At 42.4% G+C, this 12,500-nt stretch overlaps 1 protein-coding gene across 1 annotated transcript in view; it reads left to right on the forward strand.

The window, feature by feature from the left end:
- LOC311242870 (mitogen-activated protein kinase kinase kinase kinase 4) overlaps positions 1-12,500 on the forward strand; it is a gene marked incomplete at its 5' end in the record, with an annotated part of 207,353 nt that overhangs the window by 102,749 nt on the left and 92,104 nt on the right. The window contains 3 exon segments of the mRNA XM_084331936.1: positions 5,955-6,030; positions 7,254-7,374; positions 12,375-12,467. Of these exon segments, the coding sequence (XP_084188062.1) occupies positions 5,955-6,030; positions 7,254-7,374; positions 12,375-12,467 (290 nt within the window).

A 12,500-nucleotide genomic window follows, 5' to 3' on the forward strand; every position in this document is an offset into this window, starting at 1 on the left:
TCATTTTTGATTTACAAACAACTCAGACAATACAATTAAACAAACAGAGACGATAAAGAAAAAATTATAATAATAAAAAAGAAAACTGAAATAAAAGACAGGGGGTGACATGGGTTCATCGGTCAATTCTATCATTACATTGTTTATTTACATCTCAATTCCTTTTCTTGTTTCCTTTTCATTCTTCTGTGGTGTCGTTCCTAATTGTCCTACAGTCTTCCCATTTTTCCCATCTTGATATGAATTTCTCCTCCTGTAACCTCAGCATATGTGTTATTCTCTCCATTTCTTGTATCTCCTCTACTATTCCTACCCATTGGTCCTTAGTCAGTGGATCTTCCTTGTACCACAGTCTGGTTATTGCTTTCCTGGTTGCCACTAATAGTATCTTTAACAGATATTTGTCTTCCCCCTGTATATCTTCCTGCATCAGATTTCCTAGATACAGCACTAAGCCTGTCTGGGGTATTTCGTATCCTATTATTTCATTTATTGTCTCTCCTATTCTTTCCCAATAATTTCTTATTTTCTGACATTCCCAGAATATGTGTGTGTGGTTCGCACCCTCTTTTCCACACATTCTCCAACAAAATGTCTGTGCTGGTGCATATTTGCCTTTTATCCCTGGTGTTATAAAGAATCTAATTATGTTCTTCCATCCAAATTCCCTCCATACCCTTGAACCAGTTGTTGAGTGCTGTACTTTGCATCCTCCTCTGTAATATCGATCTCTAGTTCCTTCTCCCATCTTTCTTTTATGTATTTGGTTGTATCCCCCTTACTGTCCATTATTGCTTGGTACATTGCTGATATGACCCTCCCTTTCTTCCCTCCATATGCCCTTACTATCATCCTAATTATTCCATTCTGTTCTTCGTCCTTGTCTCCTCTTATTTCTTTGTTGTAATAGTCTCTAATCTGTAGATATCTAAAGTGGTCTTTATTCTCTAGTCCAAATCTTTCTTTCAGTTTTTGTAGGGTCTGTATTTCTCCCTTTTCTATCATTGTACATATCGCTGTTACCCCCCCCCCCCTTTCCCATCTTTTGAATCCATGATCTCCCCTCCCCGGCTTGAATCTATTGTCGTGTGTTACCCATCTCAAGACCTTGGATTCTTTTTCTAACTTGTGTGTTTTTACTACTGTGTTCCATATATTTAAAGTGAATTTAGTGATTGGATCTAGCAATTGTTCCTGTCTCTTAAATAGTTCCATATCCCCTATTAGTGCCTGTACATTGTATCCCTCCCCTTCCTTTTCAATGTCTTTCCATCTGGCTTCATAGTTTACATTGCACCAGCATGTCACTGCTATGAGCTGTGCTGCTTAGTAATAGTCTCTCAGACTGGGTACTGCCATTCCCCCCTTCTCCTTTGGTAGTTGTAGAGTAACTTTCCTCTGCCTCTTCCCTGCCCAAATAAATCTCGATATCAGTCTGTCCCATTCTCTGAATTGGTTTTGTGGTATTGGTATGGGTAAAGACTGATATAGGTATAATAACCTTGGTAGTATGTTCATCTTGATGATTTCTATCCTTGAGTTGAAGTCTAGGGGCATTACTGTCCATCTTTCTAAGTCTCTTGATGTTCTGATTAATCTGTATATAGTTTGCATCAAACAGTTTCCCCACTCTTGTGATGTTTACCCCTAAGTCTTTAATCGTGTCCATGTCCCATCTAATTCCGTACCTTTCCCTAATTTATGTCGTTGGCGTATAGTTCCATGTTAAGGTCTGTGTCTTCGTCATGTTAAGCTTATATCCTGAATAGTGCCCATATTCTTTCAGTAGATCCATCAGTACCGGGAAGCTTGTGTCTGGCTGTCTCATATATACTATCACGTCGTCTGCAAATAAACCTAGTTTGTGTTCTGTCCCCTTTATCTCTACCCCTTTGATGTCCTTAGTCTGTCTAATTAATAAATTGTGCCAGTGGTTCGATAAATACATCGAAGAGCATCGGCGAAAGACAACAGCCCTGTCTGGTAGCCCTCTCTAGTTTGATTCGGTCCGTCAGGCTGCCATTTACCTTAATTCTTGCTGTCTGTTCCTGATATAGTGCTTTAATCGTTCTCATAGCGTCTTTGTCTAAACCAAACCTCTCTAGTACCTTGTATAGAAATACCCAGCCCACACTGTCGAATGCCTTTTCTGCATCTAGACTAACCAGTACTGCACTACCTCCTTCCCTCTGTATCTCCTCCACTATCTGCAATGTCTTCCTTATGTTATCCTTTGTCCACATTTGTTCTGTGAACTGCCCCAGAGCTCCCGGTCAATGCTCTGTATTTATTTTTCTTATTGTTCAGAGACATTTATCAGCGAGTCTATTTGTATTGTGTGCCACATGTGATCCCATTATGCTTCCATATCGTTCCAATGTGTAGTGTTCCCTGTGTGTTTATATATATTTATTCCCTATGTGTTGTAGACTTGTGTCCTTAATACATTTTCCTTGGAGTGATTGTTCATTTATCTTCCTCTGTTGTGGCTATTCTCACTCCTCCCTTGTATCCCCCATTATCCTCTGTGTATGTATTGGGTAGTCTTTCATGTTTATTCTATTTTGTACTTATCCTCCCTCGGATCACCGTGGCCCTTCACGTCTCCTCCTCCATGCCCCTTTTCCTGTGTTTCTTTGTCCGTCTTCATTGTTGATCTGCCTCGAATCGCTTCAGGTCCCTTCCCTTCCCTCTCCCGTCCGCGTGAATACTTTCCCCAAGGTGGTTGTCCTTCCGCGTTCGGTTTGCGCGGCCTGATTGGCCACTGACGCTTCTCTCAGTGCCCAATCGCATTAGCCCTACTATCGCCTAACTCGCTACCGCCGTGCACAATATACTAAAACTAACTATCGCCAGGGCGGTTAGGTGGCCGAGCGGAGATTGCGTTCGTCACCAACCCCGGAGCTGTGAGCTGGATTCGCCTGTTCGAATCCAGCTCACAGCTCCGGGGTTGTCACCAGCTTGGCTGGCCGTCTGCACTAATACAATTGGCTGTATTAGAGGGTGGGAGAAGCTGGCGGGGTGGGTCCGGGTCGTTGTAAACAGCGACTCCTACAGTTCGGTCGGGGCGCCTGCTAAGCGCGGATAGGACTTGAGGGGGATAGTGTGATCCTCCCACACGCTACGCCCTCTCGATGAGAATCCGCGCTGCCAGGTGAAAAGAAGCGGTGATTGGCTGGACGTGTGTCGGAGGAAGCACGTGGTAGCCTCCACTCTCCCAGATGATCTGACTGTGGGGGGTAAGTGCGCAGCGACCAGGAAGGGACTGGGAATTGGCATACGACTAACATTGGGATGGGAGAAAATCGGAGGAAAATGGAGGGGGAAAAAGATAAAAAAAACGAAATAAAAAAAAAACTAACTATCGCCTAACTCGCTACCGCCGTGCACAATATACTAAAACTAACTATCGCCTAACTCGCTACCGCCGTGCACAATATACTAAAACTAACTATCGCCTAACTCGCTACCGCCGTGCACAATATACTAAAACTAACTAGCCTACACCAAGGTCCTTGATGGAAATAAGTTGATATAGACTTTATTCTCTCAACCTTGACAATGTGCTATTGATGTAGACTAATCAAAGTATTTTTAAATGCTTTATGTCTAATAAACTATACTAAATATAGCCTAAAGAACAGATTTTTACAGCCTAACGTTAATATAGAGAGATGAAAACAACACGTTATTTATATTGATGTGATGTCGATTGATATGAATAGCGCGTTACGTTAATATAGAGAGATGAAAACAACACGTTATTTATATTGATGTGATGTCGATTGATATGAATAGCGTGTTACGTTAATATAGAGAGATGAAAACAATACGAGGAAATGGGCTGTGGAACTGAAGGTGAAGGACTTGGGCTGTGGAACTGAAAGCTAGGCGCAACGCGATTGGGCGGTGAGAGAAGCGTCAGTGGCCAATCAGGCCGCGCAAACCACCTTGGGGAAAGTATTCACGCCTCCCGTCCTCCTCTCCTCGTCCTCGTCTCTCAACTCTGGTCCATCGGCGCGCTCTCTCCATCCTCTGTATCAGCGTCGGTCTCTCTCCCTCCTCCCGGCGCCGTCCATCCTCTCCGGGCCATGTCCCTCGTCGCCTCTTGTGCGCTGTTGTATAGTTTGGTGCCTTCGTACCAGTGTACCTTCAGCGAGGTTGGGTCCCCCATTTTTCAATTCATCATAACATACATGACATACAGATAGACAGTACTGCTACTTTTTTTTTTTTTTTTGTATTAGTCTTTTTCCCCCTCCATTTTCCTCCGATTTTCTCCCATCCCAATGTTAGTCGTATGCCAATTCCCAGTCCCTTCCTGGTCGCTGCGCTTTACCCCCCACAGTCAGATCATTTGGGAGAGTGGAGGCTACCACGTGCTTCCTCCGACACACGTCCAGCCAATCACCGCTTCTTTTCACCTGGCAGCGTGGATTCTCATTGAGAGGGCGTAGCGTGTGGGAGGACCACACTATCCCCCTCACGTCCAATCCGCGCTTAGCAGGCGCCCCGACCGAACTGTAGGAGTCGCTGTTTACAACGACCCGGACCCACCCCGCCAGCTTCTCCCACCCTCTAATACAGCCAATTGTATCAGTGCAGACGGCCAGCCAAGCTGGTGACAACCCCGGAGCTGTGAGCTGGATTCGAACAGGCGAACCAAGCTCACAGCTCCGGGGCTGGTGACGAACGCAATCTCCGCTCGACCACCTAACCGCCCTAGTACTGCTACTTCTATACATTTATGACGTACCAGATTTACAAATACAGTACTGTTTGTGATACAAAAAGAGTTTGAAAAAGAGAGTATATACATTTGACGAAGAAACTGTACATTGGATGAGGTGGGGTGGGGGGGGGGGGGGGTTGGGTAGGTGGGGTGGGCACTGTACATGGGAGGTGGTTGGGTGGGTAGGCGTGGTGGGGGTGGGGGGGTAACTGTACATTGGATTATCGACAAAACCTTACTTGGTCCCAAGAAGAGGGTCTCGTGTATTATTGGGTTAGGACATTTACTGTACATTGGAGGGGGTTGGGTTAGGACATTTACAGGGGCCAGCTTCGAATTGCAGTCTCCCGTAGGTGCTCCTTGAGAGTGGTTTTAAAAGTGGGTAGTGATTCACATTCCTTTACAGCTGTGGGTAGGGCGTTCCACATTGATGTGGCATAATTCCGAAACGTGTTTAGTCCCTTGTTTGAGCCGAATCTGGGTTTAACATGATTTGTGGAACTCCCTCTGGTGTTGTGGTCGTGGTATTCACTGACCTTTGGGAAGTATTTTGACATGTACATGGGTACCTTAGTCATATAGTTTATCTTGTAGACCAGGCCCATTGCAAGTTGCTGTACTCTGTCGTCTACTCTAAGCCATCCTAGGTTGTCAAAGTGGGCAGGGGTGAGGTGGGTTCTAGGAGTAAGGTCAAGCAGTAGTCTGACCAGTTTGTTTTGAGATGTTTGTAATTTTGTTTTTAGCTCGTTTGAGGTGCTTTGGTACCATGAGGTGCAAGCATAGTCGTAGTACCCCTGAATGAGTGCTCCTGCCAGAGTCTTCACGAGCTAACAGGGGGTACACTTCGGCCTGTTCTCCAATAGGCAAAGCAAGATGCTGAAGCCAGTATGAGATATAAGGTTATGTATTATATTAATTAAAGTTATATTGCTATCTCCCCCTATCTCTCTCTATATATATATATTTTTGCGTGCGTGCGTGCTTGCTTATAAAAGTTTGTGTCTCCACTTTTCTGTGGATGTGGGTCCCACAATTTAAATAATCAGTTGTGAAAAAAATCATCATACATTATCATAAATTATCATGAATATTTTAATAATGAAATCATCAACATCATGTTCAATTTCTCTGTCTTTCTCCTTCTCTCAATTTAATGAACTATTTCTCTCTCTCTCTCTCTCTCTCTCTCTCTCTTTCTCTCTCTCTCTCTCTCCCTCTCCAGAGGGTCCAGAATATGAGTACAGTGGCAGTGAGGAGGAAGAGGAGGATGAGGCGCTGGAGGAGGAAGGAGAGCCCAGGTCAGGACAACCTCTCCCTCTCGTCATCGTATTATTCACACTTGTTAGCTTAACTAGCGATCGGTCAAGGGTCGGCAGCAACACGTTAGGTCGCATTAGGGAGCGGCCATATACCTGTGCTGTGGGGATGTAGGTCTGAGGGAACTAATCTTGATGGGGGAACATTAAGTAGAAATGGGGGAATAATATAGGGCTGTCGGCATAATGTAGTGTTAGCCTACTGTAGCTACCTATCATAATGTAGTGTTAGCCTACTGTAGCTACCTATCATAATGTAGTGTTAGCCTACTGTAGCTACCTATCATAATGTAGTGTTAGCCTACTGTAGCTACCTATCATAATGTAGTGTTAGCCTACTGTAGCTACCTATCATAATGTAGTGTTAGCCTACTGTAGCTACCTATCATAATGTAGTGTTAGCCTACTGTAGCTACCTATCATCATGTAGTGTTAGCCTACTGTAGCTACCTATCATAATGTAGTGTTAGCCTACTGTAGCTACCTATCATCATGTAGTGTTAGCCTACTGTAGCTACCTATCATAATGTAGTGTTAGCCTACTGTAGCTACCTATCATCATGTAGTGTTAGCCTACTGTAGCTACCTATCATAATGTAGTGTTAGCCTACTGTAGCTACCTATCATAATGTAGTGTTAGCCTACTGTAGCTACCTATCATAATGTACTGTTAGCCTACTGTAGCTACCTATCATAATGTACTGTTAGCCTACTGTAGCTACCTATCATAATGTAGTGTTAGCCTACTGTAGCTACCTATCATAATGTAGTGTTAGCCTACTGTAGCTACCTATCATAATGTAGTGTTAGCCTACTGTCACATGCAATTATCAGCCAATCAGAAACAACTTCCCCTGTACTTCAGTGGTCATTATGTGACTAATTGAGCACGGCAGTGTGTGTGTGACAGATGCTCTAGCCTTCACATGCCTCTCTGGACTTACAACACCAGATGGCAGAGGAAATGACTGCTCTTTCCTATAGGGTGAACTTCTGTTGCTTCAAGAGTGAGAGATGGAGGAGAGGGAGAGAGGAGAGAGAGAGAGAGAGAGGCGTAACATGTAATATTCTTAATTTTTCTCTCTCTCTCTCTCTGCTATCTATTCTATCTGACTGTCTGTCTGTCTGTCTGTCTTTGTCTCCACGCTTTCTATCCATCTCTCTCTCCCCCCCTTCTCCCCGTCTTTCCTGTGTCTCTCTACCAGCTCCATAGTGAATGTTCCGGGAGAGTGGACGTTACGGCGGGAGTTTCTACGGTTACAGACAGAGGGGCGTGGCCAGGGGGGGCGAGAGGGGGGGCCGGGGGACCAGCAACGACAACTGCAGGTCAGTGAGCTTTTTAAACCGACACGACGTAGAGTAGAGTAGTTAATGGTGTGTCGGTACGCGTGTTCCTGCCAAACCATTCGGTATAAGACTTTCGGTTCGGTGCATGTGTGAACCAAATTAATACCCCTCCCACCAAAAATAAAATTTTAAACATCAGTTTGCACGTACCACACTTAAACAGATGTGTCCTTCAGTTATTGGTGTAAAGTTGTGGAATTCTCTCCATAGCGAGCTTAAGGGATGTAATAGTGTTTATCAATTCAAAAAAATATTTAGTCAGTATGAAAATCAAATGTGATCTGAATAGTGAGATCTTTTCTTTTTTTTCTCTTTTTCTTTTATTCTTTATTCTTTATTATTATTATTTAATTTTTTCTTGTTTAACTGTGGATTGTGTGTTTCTTTTATAATGGTATAAATGATTATTTGTGTAAATTAGGTTGTACGCCGACCATTAAGTAAATACTTGTTAGTTTAGGAATAAGGGGCAGGTAACTATAAGATTTATTCTTCTTCCTGCTCCTTTTGTCCATGGAATGACTATTTATGATTGTGTAATGAAGAAACTATGATTGTATGATTCCATGTGGCAAATAAAAACTCTGAACTCTGAACCCTGAACCAATGACATAACTTTCACAAAGAGACAGATGTCGGGGGCCGTCTAAAAGATCAGAGCGAGGATTACACCTGTAAAATCATCAGATACTGAGTTTGTTGTTTGTTGACGATTTGGGCTACGCTCACACTGTCGGCGAAGGTTGCCCGAATCAATTAGCTCATACTGTGTGTATGTGACAGTGTAAACGGCACAAATCACATGGAATCTGATCTGACAACGAGGGAACTAAAGAAAAGAAGGAAAGGCCATCATCATCATCACGTCAGAACGCCAGCGTTCTATGCTCTGCTTGGTGCCAGGCGTTGTTGTCAGTTCTATAGGGCAGTGGTTCCCAAAGTCGGGGTCGCGACCCAAAGGTGGGCCGCGAGCAGCCACGGGTGGGCCGCGAGATGATTTAAAATTTTTTTTTTTTTTTTTTTTTTTTTTTGTCATGCCACTGAACTTAGAAGCAGGCCAGGACAGTGTTTCTAGTTGTATTCTAAAATTCTATTCTATTGTATTCTAAAATGTGACTATATGGTTTTATATTAACTTAATAAATAAACAAAAACGAAAAATCTACTTATTTCAACGAACATTTCAAACTAAATAACAGATTATGCACATAAAACGCTGAAAACAACCGAAGCAACAATAGTATTTTAATGAGGCTATTATTATTATCATTATTATTTTGCAACAAGTTAGCCCTCTCATAAATAGCACATATAAATGAATAACTAACTTGAACTAACTTAATAGGATTGAAGTGATATTTGGCTTAAAAAATCGGTCGCCTGGCAAAAAAAAAAAAAAAAAAAGCCAGACGATGTGCATTGGGCCGCGGCTCTCTGACGCCTTATTTTCTGGGCCCCGGCCTGAAAAGTTTGGGAACCCCTGCTATAGGGAGGTGTGGTCTGACGTCACTTTGGACCGCCCGCGAGGTCCACCCGTATAGGGATTTATCATTGGGAAAATTGATTATCAGCTATTGTAACAATTCTGCCTCATGGACATTGAAAAGCTTTCCATTTTTGCACAAAATGAGTTCCCTTCTATCACTGACATTATTGTTTAAGCATGTTTGGTTGAAATAAGATTTGGCGATTTCTTTTTTTTCCCCGATTAATTGCGAATATTTTCATGTTGAGCTATAGATTGTGGATGAATACGCACAGAAAGGTACACCATGCAAATGTTCATGCTTTATTTGTTTTAAACGAGACGATTTAGAAATGGGCAATGGGGGGAAATACGTTGCAATTTTGCGAGGTGGACCGGCCGGAAACAGCAATGACGTAACCACTACACCTCCCTATTGAAGCCTGTATTAAAATATCTAAAATATAGCAGCTATCTGAGGAAATATACGTCAAGCGTTAACAAGTTAACCCTTTCACTGCCGCACTACCAAGCGGTTAACCCTTTCACTGCGACAATACACAGAAGGTTAACCCCTTTCACTGCCACACGACAGCAGGTTAACCCTTTCACTGCCACCGGCGGTAACCATCGGTATAGTGTGATAGTAAAGGGTTAACCTTCTGCAGTGTGGCAGTGAAAGGGTTAACAAAGCAACAAATTGCAGATGATTCTGACATCCGAGGTAATGACCTGTGTAAATAAGGAGACCGCTGAACCCATTCAACTCAATGTTGGGCAATCCGAAGGTTTCCACACTTGGCACACGGTGACGTGATGACCCTTCCTTCTTTTATAGTTTCCTTGATGAAAACGAGGAAGCTCGCCCTTCTTCCTGATCAAACATTGCAAGAATTACGCAACACAAAATCCAGCTTGCGAAAAGCAGTGGCCCTGCCCTTGTTGTAATATTATCGTGTACTATTCAGATCATTATTCTGATTATAATTATGATGGTTCTTCTCACCAGGCCCACCCTAGACTGTGACCCAGGGTTACCAATAATCCGGGGTGTAAAGTACTTGAGTAATTGTACTTTGTTACAATACTTAAGTACTGTTTTTGGGGGATTTTTGTACTTTACTCGAGTATTATTAGGTTTGTATACTTGTACTTTTACTCAATTACATTTCAGAGAGGAAAAAAAACATACTTTTGACTCCTTACATTTAAAATGCAGACCTACAAAGTACAAATATCGCAGGTCCAACTATTTTAATGAGTATATTTGTTTTCTCTGGCTGAATTGACATTATTAAATAAAATGTTATTGTAGTTTTTATGACTTTGTGTGTATACTGTATTTTGTGTTTCTTTTAGTATTTCTGTTTTTGTATTGTACAGCACTTTGGTACAACTTCGGTTGATTTTAAATGTACTATATAAATAAAGTTGACCTTGACCTTAACACTTTGATTACCACTGGTGAACATGGTAAAACGTGGTTAAATGCCAGCACCCACTTCAATGATAGCGTTGTGAACGCATAATCTGTGTCTTAAATTATGGCTATGTGTCTAATCTGCCCGTCGCTTATCAATGACTTGTTTGCAGTCAACATTGTCCAAACGGATTGTTTTTTAATCGGTTAATTTCCGTTTTATATCATTTTGAAAAGCCCTCGTTTTTCAGGAAAATATATAGATTCCGTGATAAACGGCATTTACTGGAATATTCTGGATACACAAAAACATTGTAATTTTTCGGCCTATTTATGAATCGTTTTCAAATAAACGATAGATTATTGATAGTATATGTGTACTTATGCACGCTATAGAAGCGATCTGAAAAGTATATTCTCTCATTTCCTGATCAGCGAGCACACACACACACACACACACACACACACACACACACACACACACACACACACATATGGGACACGTTGATATATCTGTGAAAAAAGCTCTGATTACCCCAAGACTGGTAAAATAGATTCCTTACCTCAGATCAGATGTTATCCAAAAAGATTATTCCAATTCCTGATCGCCATTCCTAATATCGATCGCGTTTATTGATTCAGCGTTGGGTGCTGGAAATACATAATCCACGCTGTTCTGAGGGCCGGCGATCAACTTGGTGTAGCGGCCTCTGCCTGGGTCCGCTTCCAGTGGCAGTCGGGGAGTGATTCCATACGCGCTCCATCCAAATAATAGTCTCCACACCTTGAGTTCCTTTATCAGATACCGAACGTGATATCCGATTTATTTAGAAAATGTAGGTTACATGGGAGAGGTGATCAAAGCGATCCTAAAGCGTCCTATAACCGTGGTTCTAATTGTTCAAAGTGTTTCCTAAGATAAAACTATTCTAAAGCGTTCCCGAAGCGGTCAGAAAATGATATGCTTTCCCCGTCGGCTACCCCCCTACAGCTGATCCCTATCACCCATTTAATGATCTCCGCCGCGCCGTGGGCCGACCCACCTGTGGTGCAGGTTATCCGCCCACAGTACAACAGAGTCCACCCAACAGGTTACACAGATAATCATAACATTCCCATAAATCATATCCTTCCATTGGAAATAATAATAACAATAATGATAATAATAATACTAATAATAATAATAATCTATAACAAAAAACACTCATTCGGCCTTTACACTTGGGTCTCTTCAGTTGGCTTGAGGGAAAAGTAACATGAGGAGGCTGGACCGCCCCCCCCCCCCCCCCCCCCCCCCCATCAGTCTAAACTAATGGGGTGCAGTTACACAGGGAGAGACGATAGGGGGCGGTATCTTCCCAATTGAGCTCAGAGAGACTCTGCAACACTAGTGTGAGGCTCGATTGATGAAATATGAATTCAAATCGCAAATAAAAAAAAATACGACAAACAAACGCTATATAGCGTTGGTGCCACTCAACTGGCGGCATGAACTAACGACACTTAAAGTGTTAATCCTGCGGCCGCACTTAAATTTAAAAACAGCCAATCAAATCCCCATCTATGGAAAATGAACCCGCCCATACCCATGCTGATTGGTCCTTGTGCAAAGACTAGAAAGAGGGGATCTTTGATTAATCAATCAATCAAATCCTTTATTTAACCAGATAAGCATCATTGAGATTAAAATCTCTTTTTCAAGAGCGATCTGGCCAAGCAAAAAAGAGATTTTAATCTTTAATAATTGATTGATTAATCAAATTAAACACCTGCTATCAGAATAATAGAGTCAGAGTGACAAGCTACAGAAGATGGCCACAAACGATAGTACGGGTGATGAAGAGGACGAAACGGAACTTTTACTTTTTAGTACTTAAGTACATTTAAAAGTAGAAACTTTTTTATTTTTACTCAAGAGTGTTTTTAGCCAGATACTCTGACTTTTACTTTAGTAAGATTTTGAGACGGTACCCATACTTTCACTTAAGTATCATTTCTGGGTACTTTTTACACCCCTGCTAATAATAATAATTAGTACGTTGAAGTATTCAGATCATGGTTCTCTTGGTTCTCTTGGTTCTCTTGGTTCTCCAGGCCGTGCAGCAGGAACGCTACAAGCAGCAGCTCCTGGCCGACAGACAGAAGAGGATCCAACAGCAGCAAGAGCAGCGGCGACGACTGGAGGAGGTAAACACACACTATTACTATCCTTATTATTAC

This window comes from Notolepis coatsorum (assembly GCF_963971535.1).
Source record: "Notolepis coatsorum genome assembly, chromosome: 16".
NCBI lineage: Eukaryota > Metazoa > Chordata > Actinopteri > Aulopiformes > Paralepididae > Notolepis > Notolepis coatsorum.